The 11674-nt window shown below is 42.9% G+C and overlaps 1 protein-coding gene across 2 annotated transcripts in view; it reads left to right on the top strand.

The window, feature by feature from the left end:
• The first annotated feature begins 2713 nt into the window (after positions 1-2713).
• Positions 2714-11674, top strand: part of LOC112115852 (DENN domain-containing protein 1B) — a 266079-nt gene continuing 257118 nt past the window's right edge. For both annotated transcript variants that reach the window (XR_002908855.2, XM_024213050.3), the window contains exons 1-2: positions 2714-2861; positions 6919-6983. Coding sequence is in view for 1 of the 2 variants with exons in the window: in XM_024213050.3 (XP_024068818.1) it covers positions 2845-2861; positions 6919-6983 (82 nt within the window). In the remaining variant the exon portion in view is untranslated. The remainder of the gene's footprint in view (positions 2862-6918; positions 6984-11674) is intronic.

The following is an 11674-nucleotide window of genomic DNA, read 5'->3' as shown; positions in this document are numbered from 1 at the left end:
CAGTGCTCCTCTTAGGAGCCTCAATTACCACATAATCAATTCATTTATTTTTCATTTAAACTAAAGATGGTCTGGGTTTATAGAGATCCTGAACTCCCCACAGCTCCCATTGACTTCGGTGGGAGTGGGAGTTGCATATGCTCAGTGCTTCTGAAACTACGCCCACAAATTAATGCATCATCAAGTTGGAGAAAGAAAGCACTCAAAAGTCAAGAAAATCCAAAAGCTAATGTTTCTGCTTCAACATCAAATTGGTTTTGTTGCACATTCTATATGTTTTATTATTAATTTATATACCATATGGTGAATAGGATGTGCAACATGGCCAAGTTAATATTACAGCAGGAAAACTGTTTATCATTTCCTGACTTCTTTGAGTGCTTGATTCTTCAACTTCAGTAATGTACGAGTGCTGCTTTATGTGTTTAATAGATCATTGGCTTGAGTGTATTCCACTCACCAAGTGCTGATATTATGATTAATTTCAGAGGGAGCAGTGAAATTAAGGGCATTTTTTATTTGGCCCAGTATTGTAAAATTTCTGCTTTTTGCATTTTTCATTGCGATTATATTATGAGGTGAAGGAAATTTGGTATAGGTGGGAATTTGGCTGCACAGACCACCTAAGGTGAATGGGACTTGGTGCATTCTTAGGGCCAGCTTTTGTTTTTATCCCATTCCAAACTCAATGGGACTACTACACTCCATAAAGTTATTTGTGTATAAGTGTTTGCAGAATTGGTGATTTACTCTTGTAGTTTCTTCCCTTGGATTACTTGTTAAGAATTTTGGGGTACAATTTGTTTAAGACACAATACAAAACAAAGCTGAACTAACAGCATTATAGGCTAAAATAAAATTCTTAATGGGGGGAGGGATAGCTCAGTGGTCTGAGCATTGGCCTGCTAAACCCTAGGATTGTAAATTCAATCCTTGAGGGGGGCCACTTAGGGATCTGGGGCAAAATCAGTACTTGTTCCTGCTAGTGAAAGCAGGGGGCTGGACTCAATGACCTTTCAAGGTCCCTTTCAGTTCTAGGAGATAGGATATCTCCATATATTATTATTATAATTTTAAAATAATCTTAAAACCATTACTTTTTCCACTATAGAACTAACATATACATAGTGGTAATAAAGCTATTAGGTAAAAGTGTCTAAATATATGAAATAGAAAGATCTGATATGCATCTGTGATGGTATAAAGTAGAGATGACATGATTGTTGCCAAAATAACTGCACTATTTGCAAACAGAATAGACCAAATTCATCTCTGGCATAAGATCTCCCCTGGAAGCAAATGCGAGTTGCACATGTTTATGGAAGGGCTATATATAGCCCAACAAAAGACTCTGATTCAAATTCTGTTTTCACCTACATGCTTGCTGCTCCATCTGAAGTCAAAGGAATCTGTCCCTTAGAAACTAGGAAGGCCCTAATTTTGAAAATACACAGAACTAACTTTGTGAATAGCTGCATTGAGTTCAACGGGACTACTGGCATCCATAATAGTTTGCAGGATTAGGTTCTAGTGTATGCTGCTTCTGTTGTCCTTTTCCTCTGAGGGCTCTTCCTGGTGTGAAGGCCTATATCCTGAAAGCTGAACCATGTGAGCGGACCTCTGGATCCGCTTGCAGGATCTGGACCTTCCTAAACTGTAAAGACCAAATACCGCAAGACATGTTTAACATTGTGCGCTATGAAGAATTGCATCGACACCAGACTCTTATCAAAGTCAATGGGAATATTTGCAGTGAGTAAAGGAAGGCATATATTGGAGCCTACAGGATGAGTCTTTGGTTTAGGGAGCCAGCTTTCTGGTTGGGAGAGAGTAGAGCAGCCACCTCTGCTTCACTCTGGATTAATGAAGGCATTTCTAAAAAGTCCCCCTTTGCAAAATCCTTCATCCCCCCCACCCTGAATGTGCTTTAGTAATGAAATATTTTGAATATCTGACCCAACATTTTATTTCCCTTTCCCTCTTCGTTTGGTGTGTGTAAATTGGAACTTCATTCCTTTAAACCTGTAACAACCTGAGAACCCAGCTTGAGGGGTTTGGGGAAATAAAGTGGAAAAAAAAAAAACAAAACACCTTAGCTGTCTGCCCGTCTTTCTTGAGGAACAGTGCAAAGTGGCGGTTTTGGGGTTTTTTCCTCCCTCCCCAAACTAGGGAAGCGTTAATTATAATGAAAGGAGAAGTTCAGGCACCGCTCGGGGTGTTTAGAGGAAACGTGCAGGGCTGTGCTGGACTGGGACTGTACAGCCCCCATGGGGGACACACCTAGCCAGAGCTTTTGGAGTAGCACCGTGGGTCAGGCAATGGAGCCGGGCCCCTGCCCTGTGCCTCCGAGCGCATTCAGCGCTGGCATGGGGCCGGGCCCGTAGGGCAAAGGTTGCTGCAGCAGGCCCTGGGGCCGGTGCGGGGAGCGCCGCACTGTGCACGGACCGGGCAGCCGACACCCCGCGTGTGTCCCCGGAGCAGTTCAGTCCTGTCCCCACCCCCACCCCGTGCCCCTGCGGCAGGGCCACCCCCGCAGAGCCGCCTCCTGGCCCGGCGCAGGTGACACTGACCCTGGCGGCTGCTCCGGCCACCGCCGAGCTTCCTGCTTCCCAGAAGGTGCCGGCGCCGCGGCAACAGGAACTGAGGCTGGGAGGAGGCGGTGCCGCCGCTCCCCGCCGCGCTCACGGCCCGAGCCGGGGGAGCGGAGCAGCCATGGGCCACCGCCAGCAGCCGCTGTAACCTCCCCCTCCCCCGGGGCCGGCGCGTCCCTCCTTTCCCTGCCGGCCGGGCGAGGTGTTTCCCCGCGGGGGCGCGGACCGGCCGCCCGGGGCCCGAGATGTGACCATGGACAGCAGGATCAAGTGAGTGCCGGCAGGCAGGGGGAGCGGCGCGGGGGCTGCTCGGCGGAGGGGGCGGCCGAGGCGGCTCTGGGGGTTGCGCTGGAGGGAGGGGGAGGAGGGACTAGGCCTCAAAGCCTCCCCCAGCCTGGCGGGGTGTGGGGCAGGGGCCTGGCTCTGCGCTGGGCACGCACAGGGGGCGCCTGAGCAGAGCCCCGGGGCACAACAGGAGCTGGACTGCACCGGGCTGTCATGGGAGTCCACATGGCAAACTCCCCTTTTCCCCGCAGGTGTGACACTGGCAGCCTCAGAGTGAACAGCTGGTGGCTCCCCACCCAATTCTCCATCCCCCAGTGGAGACGCCCTGCCATGAATCCTACAGCCCGCCCCACAAGGAGAGCTCGTCAACCCCACACCCTTCCTTCCCCCAAAGAAACCCCTCTTTGCTTTAGTATCCTCTATTCCCAGCGAGAGACTGGAGAACACACACTCTGTCAAAATGACGCCCCCCCCCCTTCAATCATCAGAGACTGTTGTACGTGCACCTTAAAGTGAGCCCCACTTGCTAAATCCTTCATCATCAGAGGATGAGATAAAGGTACACAGGGCCTTATAATAATCTTCATCCCAGTGAAGGAGTCTGCCCCACAAGTGGAAGAATTGACAGGCCATTGTTTCTGTCTCTGGGAGCATACACATAACTAGTCTTCATAGAAGACAGTGCCAGCCTAAGGTTTGGTACCTACGAAACTTCTCAGAAGAATGTCCACCATGACTTGTTTGGGTGTTAGGTGGCTTACAAAAACAATACTGAACAAACTTTTGCACTTCTACTTTTTGCCTATTTATTGTCTCTTTGTATCTATTGCCAATAAATGGTGATTTTTTAAAATATTCCAGCTATTTTACTTTACTGTCATATTTGTGAAAAATACAGATGAATGAGTCTTGGTTTTGAAAAACAGCTACAAAAATAGTGTGTAAAACTAGTAACATCAAAACAGAGGTTGTTTATAAACATTCTTCTAAGGAATCTATCATCTTTCTATTTGATTATTGAAGAAAATTATGTTTTTTCAAGAAGTTAGAATAATTCTACCTCAAGAGAATTTTAGTGTAACCCAGATGTGTTGACAAAGTAACTTTTATGAAGTTAATTTTTTGTGATGGTTTGAAGCTACTTGCCCATTGTGAATAGTCCCATTGATTTCCTTAATTCAGTAATTGATGAGAGGTTAAATCTGAATTTTGTAAACTGACAGTAATCTGTATTTATGATGAATCTGCTATTTAATAGTTATAATAGAAATGAAAGTCAGTCTGACATATATCACACTAGTTTGACATATTTCTTGACACTTCTAAGTATAAGTAACACCTTCTATGTGGGAGGTGAAGGGTAAACCTAGAACTTTTCTGTGGAAGCAGTCTTTGTGGTGGTGTACTGAGGGAAGAAACACATTTTCACACGCTGTCTTATTGACTGTAAATTCAGTTAAGAAGTTGAGCTCTGAAGTCCTAATCCTGTATTTGAGACACTTTTTTAATGGAAATGAATGTGTTAAATCCAGCATTCTGATTTTCCACTCCTTTAAGGAAGGGGGAAAATGTGCCAAAAGAGCAAAAACACACCTAGGTTTAAATTTCATTTAACCCTTTCATGGTAGAGGGATTCCACTCTTCTCACTACAGGCTGGGTTCTTACAGCTCAGTTTTGCCCTCATTTAAATGAGTGTAACTCTAATTAGATTCATTCTGATCTTGCTAGCTGAGGGGAGAAACAATGGATCATTTTCTTTTCTGTTACACTCCTGTAAATCTCAAGTAGTCTGGATTTACACTGGTGTAACTGAGAGCAAAACTTAGACAAAAAAATACAAAAAGTGCAGAACTAGCTCATTCAGGATCCTCCTTTAAGATTTTCCAATTGAATAATTTAAAAAGTGATGCAGAGAAGGAATATGATGTGGAAAGATATGTGATTGTTGCTCAGAAATTTGATATCAGTCTTAATATAAATGCATATTGTCAATACTTGGTGACAAAATAAATGATAGAAAACACATTAAGTAACTGGTGACCTCTGAAAATTTCCCTCTAGTCCAGAGGTGGGCAAACTACGACCCGCGGGCCACATCTGGCCCGCGGGACCCTGAGCTCCTGGCCCTGGAGGCTTGCCCCCGGCACCTCCCATGCTCTTCCCCCTCCCCTGCAGCCTCAGCTCACTGCACCACCCGGCGCAATGCTCTCGATGGTGGGGCTGCGAGCTTCTGGGGCAGCGCAGCTGCAGAGTCCGGCCTGACCTGGTGCTCTGTGCTGCACGGTGGCGGGGCTGGCTCCAGCCAGACAGCGCGGCTGTAGCGCCACCAGCCACCGGTACTCCAGGCAGCGGGGTAAGGGGGCAGGGGAGTTTGGGGTGGTGGTGGTCAGGGGGCGGGGTTGTGGCTAGGAGGTGGAGCGGTCAGAGGGCGGGGAACAGGGGTTGAATGGGGGCAGGGGTCCCGGGGGGCAGTCAGGAAGGAGAGGGAGGGTTGGATGGGGGGGCGGGGGGCAGTCAGGGGCAGGGGTTCTGGGGGCAGTCAGGGGACAGGGAGAGGGGGTGGTTGGATGGGGTAGGGGTCCCGGATGGGCCGTCAGGGAACAGGGTGGGTGGGATGGGGCAGGAGTCCGGGGGTGTGTGTCAGTGGGCGAGAAGTGGGGGGGGAGGGGTCGGATAGGGGGCAGGGCTGGGCCACGCCTGGCTGTTTGGGAAGGCACAGCCTCCCCTAACTGGCCCTCCATACAATTTCCCAAACCCGATGTGGCCCTCAGGCCAAAAAGTTTGCCCGCCCCTGCTCTAGTCCAAAATCCCTCTAAAACTTTTTTTAAAAACTTGTATTGAATTATCAATCTGTGATATGCTTTATATGCATCATTTTAGAAACCTGGGGCCCAGTCTTGAATTCCTTACTTGTGAAAAACTGCTGACTTCTGTAGGCATTTTACTCAAGAAAAGAGTTCAAACCTGGGCCCTTTATGTGGTTACTTAGATAAATAATTGATATGGTGGAGGTTATAATATTTGCTTTTAATATAAATGGCAGATTGCTCATCAGAATGAGAATTTAAATAACTCAGAATGGTAAAAATAAATTAAGGATTGCTTCTGAACCTAACATAATAAATCAAGAAATTACTGAAATGTACAAGTTTATTCACAGACAGAGAATGTTGTATAGTAATGGTACTCACTTGTGGCTGTTCTGTTCAAATAATTATTTAAATTTAGGCTAGGGTTGGGTAATGAGCTATCAGCCAACAAATGCAAATGTAATTAATAATTACTGGATTAATATTTTCTCAGTGGTTGAATTGTTGTGTATGGGATTCAATCCTTAAACATGCCAGTGGCAGTAACTTCTGAAGGAGATAGTAAGGTGACTGTCAAGTTTCAGTTGGTGACCAAATATATTAAAAAGATAAATGTGCTAATGGCTCAGTTTGCAGGAATTAAGATGGAAGCCTAATACTGGTTCACTCTCTTCATACCTTAAAAACAGAAGTGGTTCAACCTGGTGAAGTGGAAAAGGCTATCAGAGAGGCCCAATCTACATACTGGTTTCTAATTGATAGATAATAAAGAAACTAGCAGCATTTTTTCCATCTGTAAAGTTCAGTTTTGTAAAGCAAACTGTCAGCAAGTTTAAAATTGTATTTACTTCAACACGACTATTTAAAATGGGGTAATGACATAATGAAAGGACTGAAGAGCTCTCAAACATATAGGACTACAATTTATCAGTGTAATCACAGAATTTTGATTGTTTTAACAATCATATAATTATTCTCGATTCTTGTTTCTGTTGCCTATTCTTTTTTGAAAAGTGTGTGAATACATTACAGGATGTGAAGGAAAATATGACTTCTGAAATCTTACAAAACATCCAAATAATTGAGATTCTCTCTCTAATTTTATAGTGTCAAATGGAGTGGAAATGATATAACATTATGGACACTGTAGAGAAGGCTTGATAATCTAGATCAGTCTATGTGGTTTGTGACATATGTATGACTAATCAATTGACTTGTTTTTTATTTCCAGGGAAAATCCAGAAAGTACGTTTGATTTGGTACTCAAGGTAAAATGCCAGGCTTCTGAAAATGAAGGTAATGTACTCCAACTGTTGGCATTTATTTATAGAAACTAGGGATGGAAAAGACCCTATTAGATTATTTAGTCCACACACCCTCTATTTTGTCACCTCATGCTTTGAAGTGTTGATAGTTTGGAATTCTGTTACTGCTCATTGCTATTATTCTAATTCATTTTTCAGTTATTAATATTCTGATGATAGAAGGGCAAGCATTTACAGCAGTTTATTGTTGATATGATGGTTTGTGTTACATACTTATACCATTTTAATTCCTATAATCTTTCAGTCCATAAAACGTAGATTTAATAAGTCATTTCATTTTAGTGGTATGTCTCAGAACTGGGACTCGAGTACTTTGATTTCTCCGTTTGTCTCTTTGGAAGTAAAAAAATACCTAAGTAGCAGAAAATAACTTTTACTGTAGCAATTTTGGAACAGGGCAAATGGCATTGTGAGCTGACTTGAATTGGTATTAGCAATTAGTTTCAAACTCCTATAAGCACTCTGGTGAAAGAGATATGGTGCTGCAGGAGTACTAACAAGATCACAATCCTAGTCAGTTATCTGAGCAAGTCTTTTGGTTGCAATTTGCATGTAGGAAAACATGCGACTTCTCAGGTTGAAGTTAAAGCACTGACTAGAATTGACTAGAATTTCTAATGAGGGACTCAACAAGAATAATGGCATATAACTAGTTTTACATCTTCTAGGACATCAGTGTGTCCCCCTCCTCTTAGCAATTCCAATAGAGACAACTTTCTGGTCATCTCCCGTTCTCCTGCTCTTTCTCTATACTCTCTCCCTTGGTAACCCACTGTCCATTCTCATATCCTGAATGATAATGAGACCCTGATCTATCTCTCCACACCTGATCTGTCTCCCATGGCCTGTCTTTGCTTTGTGACTATCTGACATCTTTTTTTGGATGTCCAGCCACATTTCAACTCATCTTCCCCTTCACCGAGGCTTGCAACTTTCATGTCATATTCAGTTTCTTTCTCTCCAAGATATAGTCTGACAATCCGTCTGGTGCTTCCTCTCTGGTATCTTTAAAATCTGTCCCTTTTCTATTCCTACTGCCAGAACCTTGATCCATACTCTTGTCATCTCTTGCTTTGATTACTACAGCATCTTCATTTCTGACCATGATTCTCATGTCGTATCCTTCAAGTCTGTCCAGTGTGCTGTTACCAGAAATGTTTGCCTCACCTACAGCTCTGTGATATCTGCCTGGTCAAATCCTACATTGGTGTTCACTCCACTTCTGCATCACATTCAAACTCCCTATACTCACCTTCAGGACTACAAGGCTTGGCTTCTGCTTACACCTCAACACTAGTTTCTTGGCACTTCCCCAGCTCTCACTGTATGTGCTATTTCAGTTCATCTTAACACTCCTTTGATTGTCTTCTGCTACAAGAGACTGTGCCTTTTCTCATGAGCCCCTTATGTATGGAGTATACTTCTGGCCCTGTGTGCCAGGTTGTTTTGCTCTTCTCATCTTCTCAAAGCACTCCTCAAAACATATTTTGGTTACTCTCCTATTCCTGTCCTCACTCCCAAATCTTCACACATTAACATGTATTTTTTAAAAGGAAGCAACTGGATGGGTTACTTACCAAGTATATATTTTGATTTCTATTCCATATAGGTTCATATATCACCCTCATCACCATAGAATATGAGCATTTGACAAGTGGTGCGTTAAGCAACATGTGTGGTTCAGTCTCCCTCTCATCCTGTCCCCAGGGGGAGAATTGTGTGTCCAATGTAGTGGGGTCTTTTTGGTAGGGTTTGGTAGGTGTGATGGTCCATTGTTCATGAGGGAGTTCATTTCACAGTCTCAGAGCAGCCCCTAAGAAAACTTGGTACCTTGCACAGATGAGCTTTACCCATATGGTCCACAGTTTTGTTGTACCTGTTGTGGTGGTCTTTTAGATATGCTTGGCCCAGGCCCTTGATGCCTGGACGCGAAAGACAGAGACTTTGAATTTGACTCACTATTTTATGGGGAAACTTTTGTAGAGAGCAGAGGACAGGTTTGTTGTGCTCACGGTGTGGTGAGGTGAGGATGTGCTACAGTGTTCTGTACGAGCTGGAATTTCCTATGTGCTGAAGGCTTCATGCCCAGCTATATTGTATTGCTGTAGTCCAGATAGGAGATGAAAAAGATATGAATCAATGAGGTTAGGTCACCATCTACTATGATGGGATGGAGTCTTCTAGACAGCTACAGATGTTGGAAAGCATCACTTGTGGATGCTATGTGAGTGCTTATCATCAGTGAGCAATCCAGGAACCACCCCAAAACTCCCAGCTGAACTGATGAATTATGAGGTATGCGCCTTCCACCAAAGAAGACTGCACCTTGGGTGCAGACTCTTCAGAGTGTTTTCCTCTGCCCACCTCTATCTTGCATGGGTTGAACTTTAGCCAGCTGTTTTTAATGCATGAGCAGAGTCCAGTGCTTGGATGAGATATTTTATGTTGAGTGCTATGGTCATATATGGTGATGTATAGGTAGAGCTGTGTCATCTATGTATTGCTGGCACGTAAGTCTCTATTTTCTTACCAGTTCGCCTAGTGGCTGCATGTTGATCTTGAATAAGACTGGAGAGAGAATTGAGCCTTCTGAAGTGTCACAAATGAAAGGTCTAGTGGCTGAGGTGCAGTTCCCATCACCATTCTTAGGGTGTCACTTGTATATTATAATTATCATCTTTCCATACTCTGGGCATCACATTAGATTGTCTCTTGTATTAAGTCTAATTTAGATCACAAATGCCTCGGGGCAGGGATCTGTCATTGTGTTTGCCTGTGGCACTCAGAGTACAATAGTAGTGTGTCAAATAAATACATCTGAGTATTAAGACTGAATTTATTTAAGGAATTATTGTACATGTAACAAGAGATGAATGTGTAATTTCTCTAACACAGCTTTAAAAACTGAGCACAGGTTTGTTTTACTAAACAGGGAGCTTTCCAGGTCAATTTATTATAAGGCTAACAAATTTTACAATTACACTGTATTGGAAGACTTGCCTTTAAACAGATTTTCATGCTATGATAATGTTTTGAATATATCGTATATCAAAACAATGTCCATTCACCAGTTTCTTTGCTTGTGCCCCTTTCTTTCTCATGAAAGAGAATTGTGTTTAAATAGGGACTTTCTCTCTCGCATCCCATCTGCTTCTTGTACTTGATCCTGCAGTGAAGTCAGGGTTGAATCTGTGACATCACTGTCATCAGTGTTGCTGTGGAACTATCACAAGCACAGAATTATGATCTCCCTGCATGAGTGAGCAGCAGGAGAAGTTGAGTTAGGAGGGAGAAAGACCTTAATGTGACCCAGTGATCTTTAAGGTTTTCATTTCAAGTTTGTTCTAGAGTGAGCTCCTCTTTTAGTTATTTTCTGCATTTTGTTTAACCACCCTTTGTTGTGCTACAGTTCAAACAAATAAGTAAAAACTATCACAGCCCTGCTGTGTCTGACTATAAATAAGCTAGTATTTTTAAATAGGATGCTGCACACCTGTACAAGTTTGTTTATGATGTGACACACAGTAATTCACACTTAAAATTAGCACTTTCCAAAGATGAGTTTTGACAGCTGAACATTTTTAAATAACCCCTAAAATATAACACATCTTTTTTGGAAACAGTCCTGACAACCTTGAAAGTGTTTTTTTCAATCATAGCTGAGCAAATGCACAAAAACTGTCATGGGATTTAAATAAGCTGTGAGGGTGGCTTTGAGGAGAAGTTGAATGATTAAAATTATTGCTTCTATAGCCAAGAGTAAAATCAATCAATAAATAAAAACCAAATGCATGCTATTTTAATTAATTGAAAACTTAATTCAATGAATACAGTAGAACCTCAGAGTTACGAACTGACCAGTCAACCACACACCTCATTTGAAACCGGAAGTACGCAATCAGGCAGCAGCAGAGACGTCCCCTTCTGCCCCCCCAAAAGCATATACAGTACAGTACTGTGTTAAATGTAAATAATAAAAAATAAAGGGAAAACATTTTTCTTCTGCATAGTAAAGTTTCAAAGCTGTATTAAGTCAATGTCAGTTGTAAACTTTTGAAAGAACCACCAAAATGTTTTGTTAAGAGTTACTAACAACCTCCATTCTTGAGGTGTTCGAAACTCTGAGGGTCTACTGTACAATTGAGAAACTCAAAATAACAGTATTTGATTTACTATGGACCTTTGTTTCAACCTTCATCGTTTCATTGTCAGGAAATACTTCTAGTATTTATTTTATTAGGGGGACAATGTATTTACTGATGGTGTAAGAATACAGACACAGAAAAAAGGCCTTAGCCAAGTTGGAGTATATTGAATGTTACACTTTCAGCAGGGCTAACACTCTTGCTTTTGCCCAATAACTAAGAAAAGTGATAAAGGACTTTACAGTATATAATTGCATTTGAAACTAAATGTTAAATTTATCAGATTGAGATAAATTCTAGTAGATCATCCACAGGTAAAAGCTCTGTTAAATCTAGGTCTGCCTAGCCAATGGGAAAAGTTTGATGCCCTCATAATGTGGTCAAAACTGTGTTATCATCAAGTAGGGCAGGGGTGGGCAAATTTTTTGGCCCGAGGGCCACATTGGGGTTACAAAACTGTATGGAGGGCCGGGTAGGGAAGGCTGTGCTTCCCCAAACAGCCTGGCCCCCGCCCCCT

Source organism: Terrapene carolina, unplaced genomic scaffold (genome assembly GCF_002925995.2).
Source record: "Terrapene carolina triunguis isolate 2854851 unplaced genomic scaffold, T_m_triunguis-2.0 Scaffold210, whole genome shotgun sequence".
NCBI classification, from domain to species: Eukaryota; Metazoa; Chordata; order Testudines; family Emydidae; genus Terrapene; species Terrapene triunguis.
This window is presented reverse-complemented; position numbering and strand designations above follow the sequence as displayed.